General features: G+C 49.5%; 1 protein-coding gene across 9 annotated transcripts in view; it reads left to right on the top strand.

Annotated features, from left to right (window-relative positions):
* The window catches only part of DAPK1 (death associated protein kinase 1), a 173,726-nt gene that overhangs the window by 91,204 nt on the left and 58,780 nt on the right, over window positions 1-23,742 (top strand). For all 9 annotated transcript variants that reach the window (XM_032308099.1, XM_032308095.1, XM_032308094.1 and 6 more), the window contains exon 3: window positions 3,196-3,417. In XM_032308099.1, coding sequence (XP_032163990.1) covers window positions 3,196-3,417 — 222 coding nt within the window. The remainder of the gene's footprint in view (window positions 1-3,195; window positions 3,418-23,742) is intronic.

The raw sequence follows: 23,742 nt of genomic DNA, 5'->3' as shown, positions 1-23,742 counted from the left end.
TCTTCTTTGGACTCTTTTTTCCCTTGGCAGTTCTGAGAGGCTGATACTTTGAAGGCACTTCGAGCTTCGAACCATAGACCCTAAGCTCCTGGCAGTGGCTCCAGGTGAATAGTCATTGAAGATGTCATACTGCTAGGCGCCATTCTAATCACTTTCCATTTATTATTAGTTACCCTCCCAGGCAAACACTATTACTCTGCCCACTTGGCAGATAAGGAAACTGAGGCAGAGAGTGGTCAAGGGGGATGTAAACCCTCAGTTACACAGCTGGTAAGAGGCGGGACACCAGCTCAGACAGGCAGCCTGAGTGCGCAGCCCCACGCAGAGCTACTGAATACAGGGAAGTGTCTTCAGGTAACACCTCTGGTTTTAAGGATTCAGGAGTCAAGCGCAGCACGCATGAGCTCCCAGAGGAGCCCTGCATCCCGTGTCTCAGGGATGAGAGATTCGCCTGCCAGGCTTCTGTCCTCCGTGGAGCTGCAGTCGTGGTAGGAGTAGGAATGGGCAAGAAACAGGCAGAAAAATCTGCAAGGGGCCCTGTGGGCTCAGGTGCAGGAGACGGCACTGGTCGGGGCAGACGTTGGGTAGGCAGAGATAACTAGGAAAGGTGTCTTTAAAGAGGTAGCATTGAGATGGGTCTAGAAAAGTGGTCCTCGAATTAGTCTACACCTTCTCGACCGTCTGCAGCCAAGATTAGTTGGGACATTAGCTGCAGCTGTGCACATCTTCTCTTGGCCCGGGGGGTTGGGAGGCTCCCAGCCTAGCTACAGCCCCTTCTCCCTGCCTGCTTTCCCCTCAGGGGGACCCGGAAGTGTGAGTCAGGTCAGCTGACCAGGGAAGGAGTGCGGTCCAGATGTTTTGCTGCAGATGTGGGCAACGCCGTCAGGTTGGGCCTGTGCACACACTCCTGGCCTTGGCGCACAGGGTATACAGTGCCCCCTCGCCCCAGCCCAGCGCTAGGGTAGGGGGGCCTTGATGCTTTCCCTCCCATAATTAAAAGGGGAAACGTCCACATGGAACGTTTAGCAGGAAAAACAACTTGGGGTAGTCTTAGCAGGAAAAACAACTTGGGGTAGTCTTTGATCTTAGGCTTCCATTTACGTTCCCCACGTCTCTTTCTGGTTTTCCGTTTTTAGTGTTTAAAGCAACATGATTCAAACCACTGAATCTGCCTTGAGTCTTTACAGTCCCTGAGAAAAGTCACGGCGCTTGCGTGACAGGCGTGCATGACTCAGCCCCTGGAAGCTTGGGTCATATGTGACTCGGATCAGTGCCCTGCCCCACCCCGCGTCCTTGGACACCTTGGGAGCTCTCAGCTGGGACCTGATGCTCTCTTTCTGGCAAGTGGGAATATAAGCACCGCTTCACCAGATGCTTCCAAGTAGTAGCTCACTTTGTTCCGTAGTCAGGCTGTTTTCTTCCCCCACAAGCCCCATCTCTGCCGCCCACCTCCACCCTCCAAGAGAGAAATAAGCCCAGTTCTTTGCTCTTCAGAAAAAGAATGTAAAATGTAATAAAGTCCTAACAGATCCCCTGGCTCTTTAAGGTCGTGAGTTCACAGGCAGTTGGTGCTAGTGTTCTGGTGTGATTTATCTTCAGCCTCTCTGCTATTTTGCTGCAGGGAGAAAGAGAGTCTTAATAGCCCGTCATGCAGAAATTTGGCAGTGCTAAAGAAATAATCCTGTACTCTGGGTTTTTCTTCACTGACCTCTGCTGCTAAAGTAAATGAGTAATGTATTAAAGTATCCCTTCTTTAACATTGAACAGTTACTGTTCATCTGATTTTCTCTCCCCCTTTTGTCTTCATGGGAGAATAAAGCTAGTTAAAAATAACTGTGATAATTCTCTATATAGCTGTTCTCTAGCACCTGCCAAGAAATATACGGATCCTGTGATGGGTGGCTCTGGGGAAGAAGTGAGGTGCCAGCATTGATACAGGAAGGGTCCTTTTGTATTGTTTCCCTTACTTTCAGGGTAGCTTACTTACCTTTCAAGGCTCTCCCTGCTTATGTATTTATTTTATTATTTTGTGGTAAGTTCTGTTATTATATTCTTTCATATACATAGGTAGGAGGCTCTGGTTATATACCATGGCTGAGAATGTATAGGTTGCTTTCCTCTGCAAGAAACTGAAAGCCCATATCCAACTGGCTTTAGCAGTAAAGGGCCTTTATTGGCTTCTGTTGCTGAAAAACCCAAAGGCAGATGGCTTTCAGGCTAGGGCTGATCCAGCCATTTCACAGTGTTACCATAAACCTGGTTTCTCTTCTTCTATTTGGCTCTGCCTCTGGAATGGTTGGCCTTAAACCAAGAGTGGACCTCCCCCTTCATCCCGGGATGGCTGGAAGTAACAACTGGGGTCATGGAGTTCAGTGTTCACATCCACAAGAAAGAAGAGTCTCAGGAAAGGTCTTGGTCTCTGCATTCTCCAAAAGGTCTTACTTTGGTCATGTGTCTGTACCTGGAGCCAGGAAGACACAGTATACTGACTGGCTTAGCCTAGGTCACCCAATGCATATCTCTAGGTGGGGGTGGAGTCTGTTTCCTCAGGGCTGTAGGATCCCTAGAAAGGAGAGAGGCAGGTAATGCTGGAGAAGCCTCCACCAACAGATGTCTGGTGTATGTGGCTGATCTAATCTCTGAGGTGTGAACAGAATATACAGCTTTTTTTTTTTTTTAAATTCTGAATGTTTCAATTGATAAGTACATAGGCTAGAAATAGGTCGTTGAAAGCAGGGCTCTGTGTATTTTTCTTTAAGTTCGCCCGTCTTGATCCCTTGTCTTCCCTGGACAAATGGGAGAAAGGCTTGTCAGAAGGAGGTCGGGAGGTCGGGAAGCTCCTTGCTGCTATCCCAGAGTCTGCAAGGGGAGGGGAGGAAGAAATCACAGAAGTGGAGGCATCGTTCTCCATTCCGTAGAGTATTCTTCAAGACAAGAGACTTTGTATCACTTGCAACATTGTTCTTAAATGTTCAAGAACATTGCAACCTGTTTTTAAGCAGGTTTAATGAAAGGGAAATGTCATGAGAAGTAACCCAGCTTAATCTGTTAATTTCCCACCCCATGGACTTTCTTACTCACCGTTAACGGCCCCCCTTGCTCGTGCCCTGCCCCATCCGTGCTCAAATCCGGGCTTTGTAGGGAGCAATAAAGAAATGTGTGAATGACCTGTAACCGCTCATCCTCTGTCTACAGTGGGCAGTTCGCAGTCGTGAAGAAATGCCGGGAGAAAAGCACCGGTGTGCAATATGCCGCCAAGTTTATCAAGAAAAGGAGGACGAAGTCCAGCCGGCGGGGCGTGAGCCGCGAGGACGTCGAGCGGGAGGTCAGCATCCTGAAGGAGATCCAGCACCCCAACATCATCACCCTACATGAGGTTTACGAGAACAAGACAGACGTCATCCTGATCTTAGAGCTGTGAGTAGGGTCTGCCTGGCTGTGGGGGACCTGGGAGGCCCAGGGTGGGGGTCAGGGTGGTTGAGGTCCGCCCATGGCTGCCCTGCAGTGGGACACCTCGGGGGCCTGCCCCGAGCCTCGTCAGGAATGTACTCTGCTTTGTCAAATTCGAGAACAACCCTGTACCGCCTGCACCGAGACCTGTCTGTGGTTACCTCGAATGATGCTAAAGAGTGGTTTCCATGAACGCAGTCCTACCCGACTTGCAAGAGGGTCCCCACATCCTGGGGATCCTCTTCCTTTGTCATGACGTCATCTGACCCCTGAGCTGTCTGGTCAACTTTAAGCTCATGTTCCTTTTCTCCTGGCACTGTTCCTCTGCCTTCCTTCGGGGTTTCTACTTCTCTTCCTCCTCCCTCCAGTTCAGCCCCACCTCCGCTCCCAGCTGTTGGCACTGTCAGCACGACTGACAGGAGGGGGTAAAACTGAACCAGCATCCCTCAGAGGTGATCATAGGACTTGTTTTCAAAGCTTTCCACGTATTTTCTCGGGCAGGCCCTGCCTGTCGGTTGTGGTTGTGGGTGACGGACTGTCGTGCCTTTCTCAGTAATGTGTCTCTCTGTCTCCAGGCCCCTGCCTCAGTGCCCTCCCCATCTTGAAGAGAGGGAGGAGAGGATGCCCCCCAGGAGCACCTGGCTGTTGGCTGCGAATGCCTCTGAGCCGTTGGGAGGGAGGGGAGGCATCCGGGCCTTGAGGGCAGGAATCCTGAAAGGGGCCCAGGAAGCCAGGGTGACATGCCAGTCCTGGGTGGCTCTGAAGTTTGTTTCCTGGGGCCCCAGAATTCAGACCTGCGCCTCTGCCAGCCAAACAGCTCCCCATGTTTGCAGATCTCTTACAGTTAGGAGGTGATTTTGGAGGTCAGATAGGATGTAAGGAAGTAAAGGGGGTTTGTGGAGGCCCCAGCCTTGCCCTGGGGACCCCACACTGCAGCACCCCGGGCTTTGCCCTCACAAGGACCTGGGGGTTCCTGCGGCTTCCTGTCTGTCACTGGGGTGTGGGTAAGCAAGTAGCAGCTTGCTCAGTTATAAATTGGGGTTAATAGTAGCTACCCCCACAGGGTCTTGAGGAAATAAGTAAGTTGAGAATCGGACGATCCCTAGCACAGTGTGGGATTTGTGGACATGTTTTCTTCCTCGCTTTTAAGCCAGCAGGTTCTCCACCTCTGCCGCAGAGACACTGGGGGCTGGGTATGTCTTTGTTCAGGGGCTATCCCAGGCCTTGTACGATGTTTAGCAGCATCTCTGGCTTCTACCCACTAGATGCTGGTAGCACCCTCCCACGGGCTGTGACAACTAAAGCTGTCTCCAAACAAGGCCACGTGTCCTCTGGGGGCAAAACACCCCCCTTCTCCCATGGAGAACCTCTGCTTTAAAGGAAGAGCCGGGCTTTAAGAGCACAGGGGATTAAGGGGCTTGCCTGGGTACAGCTGCGGAAAGAGACGTTCACGGTGTAATCTTTGCTTTCTGTGGCAACTCTTGAACCAGACAGAACCGAGATCAAAATCCAGGCCAATCCTTTACCGTCTGTAAGCCTGCATTTCCTCTCTTAAGGCTGTTGTCAGCGGCCATGAATACAAAATTCTTGGGGAAGAAATGTTACAGATCACAGCTGTTTTGCCTTTTCAGAGAATTACTAGGTTGTGCCCAGTGACTCAGGAATGTCGCTTATCCTCTTTGTACCCCGAGCCGTACAGGGATGCCTGTGCCTTCCTGCCCTTCTGGCTCCCCTTTCCCCGGGCACATTCTGGTCTCAGCTGCTGATGCCTGACCCCATACCCTAGACATTTCCCCTTGGGTCCCTTTATCCTGTGCATCATTTGGGTGACATACAATTACTTTTTTAACCCCTGGATTTTTCCAATTTTTAAAAAGATCATATAGTTAATCTGATGTGGGAGGAGGGGTGTGCAAGTCTTAGGACGTCAACACACGTTTAAATCAAGATTCAGAATAGTACCCCCCCACCCCGGTTCCTTTGTCTCATTCCTTTATAGTCACACACACCTTCCGCTCCCCCATCTCCTCGCAACCGCTAAGCTGTTCTGTCTTCTCAGAAATGTCCTATAAATAGAGTGATATGCTATTCAGCCTTTTGAGACTGGCTTCTTCCACTCAGCGTATTACTTTGGAGATTCATACATGCTTGTTTTGTGCCTTGTTATTGCTGTGCGAGATTCTGCTACGTGATAGATGCGTGTTTGGTGTCGTCTGTCCACTTACCCCCTGAAGGACCTTTGGGTTCTTTTCTAGTATTTGGTGACCATGAATAAAGCTGCTGTAAACATTCACTTACAGGCTTTTGTACAATCTTGAGTTTTCATTTCTTTCTTTTTTTTTTTTTTTAAGATTTTATTTACTTATTTGACAGAGAGAGTATAAGAGCAGGAGGGAGAGGGAGAGAGAATCTGGAACAGAGTCCCCGCCGCGCGCAGAGCCTGACTCGGGGCTTGATCCCACGACCTTGAGATCAACCATCTAAGCCAAAATCAAGAGTCAGAGGCTGAACCAGCTCAGCCACCCAGGCGCCCCAAGTTCTCATTTTTTTTGGGGTGAATACCCATGCATGCATAACTGCATGTGTAATTTTATGAGAAACTGCTGAGCAGCTTCCTGAAGTGGCCACACAGGATAGCAGTCCCTCCAAGGCTGGGAGGTCCATTTGCCGCCACAGCACTAGCCAGTGTCTGTCCATGACAGTGTCAGCACTAGGATGGTAGCCATTTCAGAAGATGGCAGAGTGGCACGCAGCCTTCTTCATGCACTGTGAGGTGACCTAGACTAGAGTTTGAGTGAGCCCGCAGAGAATGACCCTGGCATGGAAGGAACAGGAGAGGCCTGAGAAGACATCCCTTCTGCACGGGGTCAGCTGTGTCTCTCTCCCGCCTGAGTATCTGCCCTTCACAGCTTCCGGCACCCCCGTGAGCTGATTGTCCCTGTCTTGTCACCCACCAGCCATGTGGGAGTTGTGATGGTGACCTTTATATGTGTCAGTGGAGGTGTCCAGACATTCGATTCAGCATTACTCTGGGTTGTGTCTGTGAGGGTGTTTCTGAATGCAATTAAGGTTTGAATCAGTGGACTGAATAAAACAGATCAACCTCCCCAGGGTGGGTGGGTGGGCCTCATCCAATTAGTTGAGGGCCCCAGTAGAACAAAATGGAAACTTATCCCTAATAAGAGGGATTTCCTCTTACCTGATGGCCTTGGGGGTCTAGGACATTGGCTTCTTCCTGCCTTAGGACTGCACTGAACCATCGGCTCTCCTGGGTCTCTAGCCAGGTTCAGCCCACTCACCCTGAAGGTCTGGAGACTTGTTAGCTTCCATTGTGATGGGACCCAGTTTCTTAGTATGAGCTCCTGCTCTCTCCATGTATGTACACATACCTCCTACTGGATCTGTTTCTCTGCAGACTCCTGTCTTACACAGTCAGAGGGAAAGTAGACCCTCATTTTAGACATCCCATTTATATATACTTACTTTGCAATGAAGACGTGTTTTAATTTTTAATAGACAATTCAAAATATTAGGTCTACCTGGGAGACAGTCATCTTCGTCTTGGAAGAAATTATTGTTCCAAGTTCTGTGAGCTTTAAGGAAAGATTAGCCACCAGGGACACATTCCATCTCTTCTTTGCTTTCTAGAGAATACTGAGGAAGGGGCACCTGGGTGGCTTAGTGGGTTAAGTCCCTGCCTTTGGCTCAGGTTATGGTCTCAGGGTCCTGGAATCGACCCCCACATCAGGCTCTCTGCTCAGCAGGGAGACTGCTTCCCCCTCTCTCTGCCTGCCTCTCTGCCTACTTGTGATCTCTTTCTCTCTGTCAAATAAATAAATAATAATAATACAAAAAAAGAATTTTGTAAACCTTGAAAGTAGCTTCAAAGAATGAAGCTCCCCGCTCCCCAAGCTTGTTCTACTGGGAAAGAATTGTTTATTTCCGAACTGATCTGCTGGTGCAGCTCAACACAGGGGCATACGTGATGTATGATCATGATTTCATATCCTCCACGTCCCACTGTTCCCTCATGAAGCCATGCCAATCTGGAACTCTCCTCTGACTGTGCTGTCACTCACCTGATATTGTCCCATGGGCAAGCCACTACAAAACTTTGAGGTCAGTACTTGAGTCATTTCGTAACTCTTTTACCCCGTAGAAAGGGAAGCTAAGCTCTCAAAACTTGAAGTCAGTGCTAATCAGAGCCACCAGCTTCTAGAATTTCGTTCTTAAACTTGCTGTTTGAAATAACTACATATTTTAGGCTATAGATAGTGATGTATTTTTCTCCCTAGCTCTCCTCAATCCAGACATGGTTCAAGCTCACCTGCCTCAGGGGTCAGAGAGGAGACGTAAGTGAGCAAGTGTGGTCTGCAGGAAGCCTGAGGGTTGGGGAGGCATCAGGGAGTGATGAGGACTGTGGCTCACCCGGAATCCCCATACCCCGCGTCAGACCCATCAGTTGATTGCTGCCATGTGGAATTTTGGATATGGTGTTGCCAAGTCTTGTAATTTTTTTCCAAGAAAAGTCTGTAATCTAGACTTTCAACATTGGTAGTTCATAGAATTCATAAACAGGAAAAATAAACCCTATCTGAAGGCCACACCTGTAGAGACTTGAGACTCCAGTCTGTTTCACTATAGCAATAAGTAGTAGTTGATCACTGCTGTGGGGAGAAGCAGTGTGTTATAAATACAGCTGGAGGCAGCCCAGAAGGGCAAGATGCATACTTAGCCTGGAAAGTGACTTTTTCTAAGTTTTTTGTTTGTTTGTTTTAAGATTTTGTTTTATTTATTTGACAGAGAGAACACAGCAGGGGGAGTGAAGCAGACTTTCTGCCTAGCGGGGAGCCCAATGCCGGGCTCGATCTCAGGACCCTGAGATCATGACCTGAGCCGAAGGCGGATGCTTAATGACTGTGCCACGCAGGCACCTCGAAAGTGATTTTTTTAATGTAGAGTATGGTTTAACACAGTGGTTCTCAAACTTCAGCCTGCCTCAGAAGCTCCCGGAAGGCTTAGGAAAGTGTGCATTATTTGGCTCTACTTCCAGAGTTTCTGATTTAGTGAGTCTGAGTGGGACCCGAGAATTGGGACTTTAAACAAATTCCCAGATGCTGCTGCTGCTGGCAGTCATCTTCTGAGAAGCTGTTAGAGTTGACTTGTGGCTCTCCCAATAAGATATGTTGAAATCCTAACTCCCAGTACCTCAAAATGTGACCTTATTTGGAAACAGGATCTGTGCAGATGGATTTCATTAAGATGAGCTCATTTTGGAGGAAGGTGGGCCCTGAACCCACTATGGCTGGTGCCATCGTAAGGAGGAGGTCGTGTGAAGATGGGGGATTGGAATCATGTGTCTATAAGCTACAAGAAGGGGGGCATGGCACAGCTGCTCCCTCAGAGCTCTCCTGAGGAACCAAGACCACCAACACTTCTGTGGGGCAATCAGTGTCCATGGTTTTAAATCACTCGATACTTTGTTAAGGCAGCCCTAGCAAACTAAGACACAAGTGCTAGTCGAATAGAGAACTGTACTTCCTAGACTGGGAGCCCACTCACACGCTAGTCTAAAGTTCTGAAAGCAGGTCAGAACTGGAACAAAACACCTCATTGTGGCAGCTCTGCCAGGCGACTGAGCCACGATGTGATGTGTAAATCTTAACGAAGGCCTGGACAGAAGAGGTGGCGAGGGTCTTAACTCGAGGCAGGGGTGGACATCACCCCATCCCCACCTGCTTTGGGATAGTCATCCCTGTAGCTCTGAATCACCTATCTGAAAGCCACCATGGAAAGATCTAGACATTAAAAATGCTCTCATTGCCATGTAAGGAATGGCACGGTGGGCTGGGACGGGGAAATCAAATCGGTTTGGGTTTTCCAGTCTTTTTCTCCTTATTTGCTCTGTTTGGAACTTAGACCAGATTTTTTTTTTTTGTTTTAAGATTTCATTCATTTATTTGACAGAGAGCGACAGAGCGAGAAAGACAACACAAGCGGGGAGAGTGGGAGAGGGAGAAGCAGGCTTCCCACTGAGCAGGGAGCCCGACTCGAGGCTCGATCCCAGGACCCCGGGCTCATGACCTGAGCTGAAGGCAGACGCTTAACAACTGAGCCACTCAGATGCCCCTTAGAGCAGATCTCGAAATCAGAGTAGCCCTTCTCTTAGCTAGCTTGCGTGCTTGCTTGCTCTCTCTTTTTGTGATCAGAAATAAAGTTTAATTATTATACTGTGGTTGTAGCCAAGTCCAGGGTATGGAATGAATGATGCATTCTGTCATTTTTTTTTTTAATCTAGGAATGTAAATTTTTTTTATTGTGGTAAAAAAAAAAAAACAAAAACACACGCACATGAACTTGACCCTCTGAACCACTTTGTGGTGCATAGTGATGTTAGTGGTTTGCACGCTGTTGTACAGGAGATCTCCGGAACCTTTTCATCTCGCAAAACTGAAAGTCTATACCTTTGGAATAATAAGTCCCCTTATTAGCTTACTTTTTGACTTTGGCCAGGTTAATCATTGCTGGAATTCAGTTTGCTCATTGCAAACAACCGCTGAGTGATATTCAAACATTTGTGCGATCTTAGGTCACTTTAGGGAGGATCATGGTGAAGTTGGCTCCCTCTCTCTTTCGTCAGCGAGCCGAGATGAATTTCTCCATCGTGTATCAGCACGGTGCATGCGGATGAATCCTTGCCCCACGGACGTCATCAGGTCTAGAATCATAGGAGCTTTTCAAGAAGAAAGTGCAGTGATTGGGGCACCTGGGTGGCTCAGTGGGTTAAAGCCTCTGCCTTTGGCTCAGGGTCCTGGGATTGAGCCCCACATCGGGCTCTCTGCTCAGTGGGGAGACTGCTTCCTCCTCTCTCTCTCTCTCTCTGCCTGCTGCTCTGCCTACTTGTGATCTCCGTCTGTCAAATAAATAAATAAAATCTTTAAAAAAAAAAAAAGAAGAGAAAGTGCAGTGATTGGAGGAGTGGTGCTCTCAGGCTACCTTCAAAGGGGCAAAGTTGCATGAAGCAGGATGCAGTTGTAGGGACACAGGTGACGCTGGTTAAGTAAAGTGTCTCTGATGCTGGGGCTGCTCCCAGTGCCCCTCCCGCAGCCGTGCCCCCTCCCAGGCTCTTCACTCCACTCCGCTCCAGGTCCTTCTGAGACACAAAAGCACACTCAGATTTCTTCAGCACTTTTTTCCCCCCCTTCCCCGCCGGCTACATTTGTTCCCACTTCTCTGAGCTCGTGCCAGCTCTTTTGACTTTTTGAACTTTTGGTTTTATTCAGAGAGGTAATTTCAGGAACTGTGCTGGGCTGCGTTTTTGGCACCCTTGCTCCTCGGATATCTGCTGTCAGGCAAGAGCGGAGAACCAAAGTGCACTTGGCAGCTGCCTTACCTCTCACAACAGAACAAAATCACATAAAATAGGGTCTTTTCCGTTCGGGCGCTCTCTCTTGAGAAACAAAACCCTGTGTGGATGTCCCCCTCCCCCGACCCCCAGGCTCTCACCTCTTGCCAGGGCCCTTGAGAAGTGCCCCCTTCGCGTTAATTCAGTGGGCATTTTCACTCCCGTAAGCAGGGTATTTGGTTGCTGGGCAGTCTTATAAAATTACGGAAAATGGAAATGCAAGAAACTACACGTGGCATCTGAGCTCAAAGATCTGTTATTTTTATCAAATATTCGTTCTCTGAGCCTCTGACTTGGCGTTCTCTGTGCTGTGCACGTGAATTGATCGGTGGCTGCAATCTTGGCTCACCTCCAGGAAAGACCCGTGGTCACTGTGGTCTGGCAAATGGGTGGCAGCGCTGCCTGCCGGCCAGCCGTACAGACATCTGTCGCTCTGCTGACGGGCTGGCTATTCCTGGATCCCTCCCCAGGGACCACAGACTACTTTATGACACTCTGGGGTAATCCAGATCCCTGGAAACTGTTCACCCTTCCTCTTGGAAGCCATGGCATGAAATCTCATTATTCTTCCTGCCTTGGTTGCCCACTCCCCTAACCAGTACTTCAAGATGCTATAACAGGGAAATTCTGTGCGATGGTGGCTTAACTGATCCTTCAGACGTTCTGATCTCCTCTCTTGGCCCGTTGCCTCTTCCTCATGGCCTGGTTTCTTCTGTGTGGCTTGGGCCATCCCAGGCACGGGTCATAGGCTTCCTCTGCATCCAGAGCCCACCCAGGTCCCTCTCAGGCCAAGGGCTGCCATTTTGGCAGCCTAGGCTCAGCCCAAGCCTTCTGCCTGGCTTTCCTCCATGCCAGTCATATGACGCCCATGACTAGGCACACTGCGCTCAGAATTCTGGGATGGTGGTCAGGTTCAGCTTGGAAATGAGAGCTTAGGCCAGTGGCTGGGGCAGGTCAGTAGCAACGATTCCCAATCATCCTTGAGCCTCTTAGAGCTTCCGTTCTGCCTCATGTCATTGCAAAATGTTGTTTAAAACCAAAGGGGAATACTTCTACAACAACCAGGTATTTACTTTTTTTTTCTCCTAATTTGTCGAATATTACCTGACCTTCTGGTGTTGAGCGACACTTCTTTTCTTTCCCTGGGTGGGACTCATTTCTAATGCAGTCAGAGTTACTCTGCTGCAGACTAGGGACCACAGGGCTCCAGAGGCGTAGCGGTCAGGATTTGCATGTGCCGTCCTCAGATGCCAGTGTCCGCTCCAGTCCGTGAACCAACACGGTTCCCAGTGTGGCCACAGTGTGACCCGAGTGCTGCTGTGTGGACGAAGTTAGTCGTGAGGCAGGGGCTCCCGGACCCAGACTTCCCTTTGGTGACGGAGGTGTCTGTGGCTTTTTTGGCCCGATATTCAGACGGAGAAATGCAAGCAGAATTGATTGTTTCGGAAACGGGATAGAACGTTCACTTCTCCTAGGGTCCTCCCAGTTTGGTTGTGGATCTTCCCCAGCTGTCTGGAGAAAGAGGATGTAGGTGAAGGGCGAGAGACGCTTTTCTTGGAGAAGAGAGGGAAGCTGCCCTTCACTTGACTCTTTGGGTCAGTCGCTGTGGGGCCCCTGCTTGGTGTTACCTCGTTTAATCCGCCCCAGATTATCCTTACCACCCTGCAGATTGGGGAAGCTGGGTCCCTTCTGTCTGATACAGGAGTGGGGGATTCTGATTCTCAGAGCTTTTGGGGGAGGAAATTTTTTTATCTGAGTCCTAAAATTCTGCAAAGCCCCTGCAGGACTTAGCCTCCAAGGCCCATTGCCCATCTTTTAAATGCTGTCCCCTTTGGAGGTCGTGGGGGAGGTGAAGGACATAGAGAAGACCCCCTCGGAGCACCGAGGGTTCTCCAAGCCTGCCCCACTCACTCTCCTCCTCATCTTGGGCTTGGCCAGTCACCTTGACCACTACCCCCAGGGCAATGATTCTCAACGTGGAGTGGCTCTAGAGTGTATTTGCTTCTCTCAATTTCCAAGCAGTGACTTTTGGACGCTAACTTGGACTTGGAGGACCTTTCTGCTTCTCCGGCAGCCATGTTGTCCTTGCCCCTTATTCCTTAGGGTTTCTGCGATGCTGGGAGAGGGCCGAACATGTTCTAGGGTAGCTGTGGGAATGATGGAAGTCCAAGACGCAGGATGGTGGTGTGGCGGCTTTGGTATTCTAGCTGTGTGCATATCCGCCCCCCTCAGTGGGTTTCTTTGAGGCCAAGACACATAGCCTCCTTTGGCACATGCAGCACTGAAGACTGTGGTCCAATAGGTGTGTGAGAGTCCAGATAGAGCAGGAAGAATGTTATGATGTAAGGCAAGGGTCACGGGTGTCTCAAGAGCTAGTTGACCCTTGATGTATGTGTTTCCGGTTGGGAGTTGTTGATCTACTTGCTTGGGCTTCAGAAAATCTACTGTTGAAGAAGTCTTCAAGAGGGTGAGGAGTAAAACCTGGAATACAATAGCCAAAAAGTAGAAACAACCCATTGTCTATCAGCTGATGACTGGAGAAACAAAATGTGGTCTCTTCGTACAATGGACTGTTATTTGGCCATAAAAACGAATAAGGTCCAAGTACACGGCACAACACGGGTGAACTTGGAAATGTTTTCTTAAGTGAAAGAAGCCAGTCTCAAAAGACCGTATATCATATGACTGGATTTATAGCAAATGTCCAAAATAGGCACATCTGTAGAGACACAAAATAACTTCCTGGTTGCCTAGGGCAGACAGGGTAGTGGTGACAGGGAATGGGAGTGGCTACGAATGGGCACAGGGTTTCTTTGGAGATGATGAAAATTTACTAAAATTAGATTGTGGTGGTAGTTACACAACTCTGTGAATACACTAAAAACCACTGAATTGTACACTTTTAGAGAGTCAGTTGTATGGTACGTGAGTTATATCTCAATAAAACTTTAGAAAACATCTCTGATGGCTCCCTACCTCCCATAAAATGAGGCCAGGTTCGTAGAATGGTGTAGGATATGTAGGATGAATCTATGTCCAGTCTCCTCCTTGTATCCAACTGTTTCTCCTCCATGACTTCCCCTCTGCCCCTCATGCTCAGCCCACAGAGAAGCTCCTGCCTTTACTAGATTATTCCGTGTTCTTACCCCCAATCCATTGTTTATGTTTTACCTCTGCCTGATATACCAAACCTTGCCACCTGGAGAACTCACACTCCCCTCTCAAAGCCCAGTTCACACATCATCCTCACTCTCTTTGGCTTACCCACCTACCCCTGTTAGATTTGTTTCTTTACTGTGTGTTTTCATCATCTGTTACAAGTGTGTTGATTCTAGCACTTACCATACCGTATTTTAAATGTTTATGTGTATTTCTCCTGCAAGGGACTGCGAGATTTTCAGGGGGATATGCCAGCATTTTACTTAACTTGTCTTTCTGCCTCTGTCTCCCTCTCTCTAGAAGAGGGCATGGATACTAGCACACAGTCTGCGCCTGGTGAGAGTGGTAGAAGCTGAATTTAGTCAAGGAGGCCAGCAGGCAGATCCTGATGAACGGCAGTGAGGGGCCTTTCTAGAGTAAGGACAGTGGGGATGACAAGAGGGAACGAAGCTGAAAGTTCCGCATCATTTGTGATCTGCCGAAAGTAGCCTCTCCTAAGATCAGGTAGGTCTGTCACCCTACCTGATAGCCACGTTGGGCCTGAGAGGGCGGGGCCGTCTGCGTGAGCTAAGCGCTTGGGATGGAGAAGGAGTCGACCGGAAGGGTAGCGGGTGGGATTCTGAGGCCCGAAGCGGAGGACCTGCTCTGTGCCTGGCATTATGACGCCGGACGTCAGTGACGGTCCGAGTGGGCAGTTAGAAGGAAGGCAGCTGATTGTCACTGGCCTCTAGTGTCATAATGCCTATCACATGGCAGGGACTCGATCAACATTTATGCTAAAGGAAGAGAGAGAGAGAGAGAGAGAGAGAGGAAGGGAGGGAGGGAGGAAAGAACAATCTGAAGTCCCCTTTGCCCTGCGTAGCATTCCTTATAGAACCAGCCTCGCTCAGATCCTGCCATGGCTCCAGGCTGACTGTGCTTTTGAAAGAGAGATCCAGATCTCATCTCCAGCCCTCAGCTGGGGTGGCTTTCTGCTCTCTGCCTCCTCTTCCGGCAGAGCAGGGTTTCAGGCTCCCCCCTCCCCTACCCTTCACCAAGGTGTTCAGTAGGAGCTTCCAGCTCCTCTGCCCTGATGCTTGGCCTCTGCCAGTGCCTAGAATCTTTAGCGCTCCTGTAGGGAAACTGAGGCAGGAGGTGGTCTGATAGCTTCTCTACCTGCCAAGTGAATGTCCTTTCACCTTTCCTGCCTCTTCCAACTCTGCCTCCTCCTTCTCAAATCCATCCTCGCACTCAAGAGAAGGACCACTCCGCTTTAAGCCCGTTTTCAGTCTCCGCTCTCCGTGTCTCGGGAGGCGGCTCAAGAGCGGGCAGAATTGTCCTTCAGACTGACAGACTCCCGCCCCCCATCTGATGGGCCAGTGGTCTGTCATCCTGGGATTTCCACATCGTTAACAACAATTAGCAGCTTTCACTGGAGGCCTTTGGGCTGGATTGTCGGAGAGAATAAACCCAGCCAGGGAGTGGGCGGAGAGCTGGGTCCCTGCGCTTCCCTTGGATAATAGCGGTCCCTTGTTTTCAACTAGACGGGACCAATTGGTTTTGGCATAAACCCCCATCCATGGCTGTGCCAGCTGGGTTTACTTCCCACTGGCCTTTTGTTCCAGCACCTGTTACAGTGACCCAGGCTGAGGGGATGTCTGGCTGCCCCGGCTTTTCCGTTTGCCCCCATTTTGATTGGCCTCATTATTTCTCCGGGTCTCCAAAGCTTCGATTGAAGCCACTGAAGTAAAAAGAGGCTGGGTACGCTGTTGAGTTTATTTCCCTTAATATGAGTACTTTACCTCAAAAAATCCGTGTGGACCCCTTGGAAGTGGAACCGGTTCTCTCTCAGCCCTTTGTCTCCCACCCACGTCCCCATGTCTTGCCTACGGCAGCCCTTCTCTTCCCTTGTCACCATCCCTCCAGGGTGCGTGGCACGTGGGCATTTGTTCGGAGCACGGGGTAAACCGTGGCTGTTTGTGGCTGGAGATGGCCACCCTCCAGGTCCAGCCAGGCATTTTGGAGCTCCATCCAGACCCCCAAGGGCTGGGGCCCCTGCGCCTCTGACACTTGTACCCCATTTGTGATATGCAGGTCAGCGGGCTTGACCACTGAACTCTGGGACGCCATACCCAGAAGGCCATGCGTGGCCCGTCCCATGACCTCCCTGCCTGAACTGGTCCAGCCAGGGATCCCTCCCTGCCTGGAGCCAAGTGTGCACAGCGTTCCCACATCCCCTAGCCACCCCGAGTGTCCCAAGGACAGGAGGAGATTCTTTACAGTCAGCCTCCTGTGTATCACTTTCATCGTTGGTGTGGCATTTCCTGAATATTCTCCAGGATCCCTATCTCTCTTGAAAAGTAGGGAGGAGGGGGCTACAGGAGTTCACCATAAGAGTGATGACCGCCTACATGAGACATCCCACAGGTGTGACATTCACCCCATTGCTGATCACCCAAAAACAACCCTCTGTGTTTTCTTCTCCAGAGACCTGGCTCTAACCAACCATCCTACCAAACCAATAACATGTTTTCAGCAGTTGCAATCATTTTGGTCTACTCAGTGGGCAGAAGGCAAATTCGATCCTGTTCCCTGAAAGAGGAAGAGCAACAAAATGGGTTTTGGTTATTTGGCTTTTTTTAATAAAAGTCTCATTGTATTCCTCATAAAATTTCAATTTAAAAAAAAAAGTCGGTTTTTTTTCGGGGGGAGGGGTTGTTTTGGTTTAGTACCTTGTCTAGCTGCAAACCACATCCTCCCGTTTGGAAATCTGCTTCAGCACCCTGTGGCTCCATTATTCCAGCCTTGAATTTGAGCATGACGTCATTTAAGCGAGGGGTGGGTAATCCTTTCGGGAGCACTGGGACTGGAGCACAGCTGGGAAATGCGGTCTGGCTCTGCCCTCTGGTATTGATAAACCATGATTCATTTCTTCGTTACCAACCCGGCATTCTGCTTCTATCTCGGGTACTAAAAAAAATAGTCATGATGCTGCTTTTCATCAATGAATGAATGAAAGTGATTGCTTCAAAATCTGCATTTTCTCTTGGAGGCCATGCTTTGATCCGGCTTCACGGATTAGTCCCTTGTGATGGCAGAGGACCAGATTTTTGAAGCAAGGAAACATCGAGATCTAAACTTATTTCCAAATGTGGGTCTTTCTACAAGATTGGAACCTTCCTTTTCCTGCCTCAGCTGGCAGAAGTCATGGTTTGGTCATATCCCCAAAAGCATGTATAGATCCGCTCTCCATTTATTATTCGATACAGTTTTAGGCTATCTTGCCAGTGACAACCGTCTGTACCCCTTGAATCATGGAGGCCCTGTGTCTGCCAGGCTACAAAGGAGCTGAAATAAAATTGGTAGTTCCTGGAGAGTTTGGGATTGAGATAGAGCCGCCCAGATAGAGAGGTTACATGGTGGACTGGAGGCAGGGTGGGGTGGAGGTTTGAGACAAGTTAGGGCTTCTTTGGAGGTTTCTGGACATCAGAGTAGAAGGATTTTTGACGTTTCCGCCTTGCTCTTTGCTAAGTGCTTTTCATTTCATCTCATTTAATGAAGAAGCCACTAGAAACATCAGCCTCATTAGAAAGCTTGGCCAGAAAAGCAAAACCCATAAATAAGGAGGTGAATCATTTCCCCTGTACCTGGAAGGGAACTCAGGCAGCTGTAGTCTTTCTGAATAGTTGCCATTCGTGGAGGACATCTTATGCCCCAGGCACTGAGCTAAGTACATTATAAATGCCAGGTCATTTAATCCTCGCAAAAGCCCAGGTAGGGTTCTGAAGGCTCTGATCTGGGTGTCTTGTGCTATATAACAAACCACTCCAAAGCATGACGACTCAAAATGGCAATTGTCGTTTGTTTTGATGGCGGATCCGCGATGTGGGCACGGGTCGGCCCATGGGTCGGCCCATAGCTGGAGCGTCAGCTGGGCTACCGTGTGGGGCTGGGTGGGTGGTCCCCTTCCATGGGGGCTCCCTGCCCCGAGCGGCGGGCTGGTGCTGGCTATCCGCCGGGAGTTCAGTCAAGGGTGCTGGCTCTGCTCCACGGGCACCACTCACTGTGCTCTCAGGGTCACCCACAGCCCGGCAGCTGGGCTCCTAGGCCAAGTATTCTAGATAGGAAATGGAAGCTCTCCGTGTCTTGAGACTGACACGGCATCGCTTCTCTCATCTTCTCTGGGTCAAGCAGACACAGAGCCTGCTTGGGTCTGAACTGAGGAGAGGAAGTCCAACTCTCAGTGGGTCGGGTAAGAATTTGCAGCCATCTTTATTCTGCCGGACACCCAGAAGGGTGAAGTACCTTACCCTGGATCATGCAGCTAGCAGCTAGATAGGTTTCCCATGCTCCTCTTCTTACGGACTCTGTGACACTCTGAAGTTGGCCAGAGCTCCCGACTGACCTCAGTCCAGATTTCTGTACTTTTTCCTGCCCTTAACTGGGTCTATGTGTCAATCTCATCACAGCCACAGAGACCCAGGAAAGCACATTCTAGAATCATTCCTAAATCACTTCACTTGGATTTGTAATTAACTTCAGGAGCAATCCCTACAGAATTCTGGGCTTGCAAAGAAAAGACCCAGGGGGTGTGTGAGACCCATCTTTGGGTTTGGGAACGAAGACGTGTAGGTCCCAGAGTGACTTGTGTTCTGTGACTGTGTTGTTCCTGAGTGGGGCTTGGCAAACTACAACCGGTGGGCCAAAGCCTGCTGCTTGTTTAAGCACAACTCTGAGGGGAAAAAAAAAAAAAAAAAAAAAAGAAAAAGAAAAGGCTCTACAGTTTTTAAGGCGCTGAAGAAAAAAGCAACAAGACTACATAGCAGAGTCGAAAATTAGCAACAGAGACCAAATAGTCCGCAAAGCCTCTGATGGAAAAGTTCGTTGACCCCTGTTCTAGAAGGCAGGATCAGGACCCGTGTTGCCAGAGCTCGATTTCAGGCCGACGGAAGAAGGACTTTTCTGACTCGAGTCATCCGTGGGGAACAGCAGCTCACAGCTGAAGATACTTATGCAGGCAGGTGGCAGAGCCTAGGACGCTATAGATCCATGGTATGCTGGGAAAAATTCTCTCACCTCCAGGTCTTCAGGCCAGGGAAGCTCTAATTTGTAATGTTTGTCCATTTCTATGGTACAGATCCCATCATGGCCAATTTCCAGTTCCAACGTGGTGTCACTGCAGGCAGAGTGGGGAAGAGAGGCACATAAGCTACTCATGGAGCCCCAGTTTACCCCCGTGACAGGCTCAGGGGATGGATGATGTGTCATGCTGCCCCTCAGGTGGCTCCCAGGCTAGGGACATGCATAGGTTTCGAGAGGAACGACAGTGCTGGAAAAGCCTTTGAAATGCCACCTGCCTCTCTGGGCTCACAGGCAGCCCCTGTTAGAGTCTGCGATGGCGCAAAGATGAGCGCTCGCCCCGGGTCCCCAGCCGCTGAGCCCTCCACCTGCTGTTTCATTGTCTGCACATTTGGTTTCGAAAATCTTGATTTAGACAAAGAGCGATAAGCTTGAGCACATCCCAAGTTAGAACTTGTTGAAAGCATCACTTCAAGCAAAGTTAGAACAGATGGGGAGAACACGTTGAGGGTCTGGAAGAGGTCGAGGTTTGGAGTTGAGAGGCCGATGGAGCAATCGACAAGCCAGTAGGAGAAAGGGGAGAGAGTGTGGATCGTTGACACCCACTCAGACACAAAAAGGCTGCCGAACGTGAGAAATGAGCAGTCTTTCGATCTGAAAGAGCAGCTGTCTCCCTGCAGCAGGGACATGTAGGGTACGACAATGAGTCACTGATGCCATCCGTTGGATTGGCCCAAAGTAATAATGGCATCCACACAAGGTTGTGAAGCCGCAGCACATTCGCCAGCAACAGCTGGAGGAGCATTAACTGAGACTAAAAGCAAGCATATCCTGGGGCGCCCGGGTGGCTCAGTCGGTTAAGGGTCTGCCTTCCACTCAGGTCATGATCCTGGGGTCCTGGGATCAAGCCCCACGTCCGGCTCCTTGCTCAGTGGGGAATCTGCTTTACTCTCTCCCTCTGTGCAACCCCCACCCCCACCCCACCACCCACTCTTGTACATGTGCACATACTCTCTATCTCCAATTCGGCACTCTCTCTCAAATAAATAAATAAAATCTTAAAAAAAAAAAAAAAAGCATATCCTTATGACCTAGAAATTCTAACCCTGAGGGTCTAGCAAAACTCTTAAATCTCATATCTTTAGAAGGCAGGTACACCAGAAAAGTCATTGCCTTGTGGTTTGTGATTGTGAAGAATTAGAAACAACCAAAAGCCCAGCAGTCGGGGACCGGCTAAGTGAACACGGGTCTGGATATCCCCATGTCTGTCGGGCAGCAGCGAAAAAGGAGAATGCAAGAACCCATGAGCTTAGCCAAAGTGAAGTAGCAGATTACGGAATGATTCGCATCTAGTCTGATACCATTTATGTTCTTAACATGTAGTGCTGTGTAGTTCACAGAACATACAGAGAAGGTTCTGGAAGGCTACTCAGTGTATCATAGTAGTGTACGTTTTGGAGGAGGTGGAGAGAAAGGGGGCCCAGCCTGGGCAGGAGGGGGATAGTCAGAAGAGACTTGAGTTTTATATGTGGCTGTTCTAATTTTTCTTAAGGAGAATATATTTATGTATTTCTTCCATAATATTTTTAAGAGACCAAGTTAAAGTGTGCCTGGGTGGCTCAGTTGGTTGAGAGTGCTACTCTTGGCCTTGTCTCAGCTGGTGATCTCAGGGTCATGAGACCAAGGCCTGCATCAGGCTCTCCGTTCAGCGTAAAGTCTACCTGAGACTCTCTCTCTCCCTCTGCCTCTCCCTGCCACACTCTCCCGTTCTTTCTCTCTTCCCCTCTCAAATAAATCTTAAAGAAAAAAGAGAGAAATACCAAGTTAAAGTTCTCTTCTGCCCAAATGGAGAGGCATCTGTTAGAGAATGTGCAGCTCCCTGGGTAAGCACAGACCTGCTAGGTTGGGCCTCTAGGGAGCTGCATGGCAGGCGGTGGGGGGGGGGGGGGGGGGAGCCTCTGGATGTGAGGGTCGCTTTGGCCCACGAGACTGACTTGCCTTGAGGACTGTCTCTCATCACCTCTCTCACGCTCTTAACTAAATAAGCAAGAAACCACGTTCTCCAAAATCTCTTGTTGCACTGTCGAGACAGGACCGTGTTAAAGAAGTCTTCATTTGACAGGAAAGAAAATCACAGTAAGCAGACGGTGTTGGAGTGGGATGGTCAGCACATCCTCCTGTGCCTGCCTCCCGCCTCAGCACGCACTTTCTCCCATCGTCCCCCTGGCTGCCCTCAGGCACTTCTAGATTCCTGTGTGTCCAGACCCACCTTCCAACTTCTGTGTCTAAGGGTCCACTTCTTTTTTTTTTTTTTTTTTAAGATTTTATTTATTTATTTGACAGACAGAGATCACAGGTAGGCAGAGAAGCAGGCAGGGAGAGAGGAGGAAGCAGGCTTCCTGCTGAGCAGAGAACTCGATGCAGGGCTGGATCCCAGGACCCTGGGATCATGACCCGAGCTGAAGGCAGAGGCTTAACCCACTGAGACACCCAGGCTTAAAGGCCCACTTCTTCCCTAGGTTTGTGGCCTCAGGAATGTCTCTCATTTCGGGGAAACCCTGCTTTTTAACCACAGCGAGTAGCCTCCCTGGCACACCAGAATCTCACCCCATAAGCTGGCATCTGGACGAGAGACACAGAGAGTGGCTCACAGGTTTTCCTCACCCAGACGCCTGTGACTAAGTGGAGTGAAGGTCAGAGACAGCTGCCTGGAATATTAATGTTAATGTTAGTGTCAGACGCTCATAACCTAAGTCATATTTTCCTTCTTTCGTCCCCAGTAGTAATAGTGAACAGTAGGTATTATTACCCCCATTTTATAGACAGAGAAACTGCCTCTGAGAGTAACTTAACCCGTCTGAAGTCACAGAGCCCAGACTGAAACCCAGAACGCCTGCCCCCAACACCTTTTTTACCCTTTGAGTGAGGTTCTTCCGTAGGGATTTCGTAGGAACCCTCAGAAGGCTCCTGCCTGCGTTGCGCACCACCTCTCTGGGTGACGTGGAAGGTCACTTCCCCCGTGAGTTTTGAGTGCCAGGCGCGCTGTTCTGTGAGAAGCCCCAGAACGCCTTTTCAGTTGTTCCTTGAACTCGAATCTGAGGCAAAAACAGAAAATGTATTTTCAGATATAGCTTGTCTTTTGGATTCAAAGGAGGCAGGGCTAATTCCGAGGAGGTGTGAAGATTAGGGGCTCCTTGGATGCTATTTATAAGGTACTTTGGGGGCAACACAGTATCTAAGCAGAGAATGGCGTGCTCAGGCCCCTGGCCACCGCAGGCCTTCAATTCACACCTAGTTCACAAAATCGAGGAGGAGGGTATCCTGTTGACCTTTCCCTTGGATTCCCAGCTTCAGTTCTGCATTCCAGGAAGTCCTCAGTTAACTCAGGGGATTTCATTTGGAAGGTGAGAGATGAGAGTGTGAAAACCTTTCAGGGCTTCCCCTAAATTAACAAGAAAGTACATTCTCCCGGAGGTGAAGACCGCAGAGCTCGGAGGTTTAATTTTTGTTCCGAGGCAGAACCAGGAAATGTCTGGGCACTTGCCCCGACCTTCACATCACGTGCTCCGGGAGAGGTCCACCGCATCTCCAAGTGTTGAAGGAATGACTTCGGGATAGGACGAGATAGCATTTCTCTCCTGACGTTTTTCAGACTCGGATTTAAAAGTTTATGTAACAGTGTGAGAAGGAACCCTTCCTTCGTAGGAGAACCTGAAAGCGAGGCTAATGAAAAACATCAGCAGATTCTAATTACCCTCGCGGAGGCTCATTTGTGCTAGGCATCCTGTAACGTTTTGCTGGCAGCCTGTGGGCTGCTGCCTCTTAGGGGTTGGATTGTACTTACCCCCTTAAAAAAAAAAAAAAAAAAGAGATGTGTTGAAGTCCCAACGCCAGCCCCCCAGAATGTGACCTTCTTTGAAAATAGAGCCTTCGTGGATGTCATCAAGGGACAATGAAGCCACTAGGATGGGCGTTCATCTGGTCTGGCTGGTGTCCTTATAAGAGGGGAAACTGAGGCACAGACTCAGACATGCACAGAGAGAAGGCCATATGAGGGCCGAGGCCTAGAGTGAGTGGTGCATCTCCAGCCAAGGATGGCAGAGGTTGCCGGCACACTGCTAAGAGCTAGGAGAAGCAGGGAAGATCCCTCTAGAGGGTTCGGAAGGAACACAGTGCTGCTGACATCTTGATTTCAGACTCAGAGCCAGCAGAACTTGAGACAAGAAATTTCTGTTAGTTGGGCCACCCTGTTTGTTGGTGTGGTCCTAGCCAATTGATGCAATTACTGTACCACACCCCCATAAAATACACATTTAGATGAAGTAAGAGCGAGCATTTCAGTTCCTCCATCATGGGTAATGACGGACGAATAGGTATTTTCCAAAGATGATTGTAACATCCTCTCGTGTCCTACATGTTGCCTAGAGCCTTGAAGTTCCCTCGTTCAGAAATGAGTTCTAAACCCCCTTCTCCTGAATCCAGAAGAGCTTCTGACTTGCTTTTAGTGCTACGTGAGTGCTGAGGCAGCTTCCACCCTGCTTGCTGAAACACTGGTCCTGGAGCCTGGAATTCCCACGTCAACAGTCTCCTTGTCTTGAATCCGCCATGCTGTGAGGAAGCCCAGATGGTTCCGGATGGAGAGGCCGCATGGAGCCCTGAGTTTACATGGC

The sequence above is a fragment of the Mustela erminea genome, chromosome 12 (genome assembly GCF_009829155.1).
Source record: "Mustela erminea isolate mMusErm1 chromosome 12, mMusErm1.Pri, whole genome shotgun sequence".
In the NCBI taxonomy this organism is placed as follows: Eukaryota; Metazoa; Chordata; class Mammalia; order Carnivora; family Mustelidae; genus Mustela; species Mustela erminea.
The sequence above is the reverse complement of the archived record's forward strand: the minus strand, read 5'-3'. Positions and strand labels throughout refer to the sequence as shown.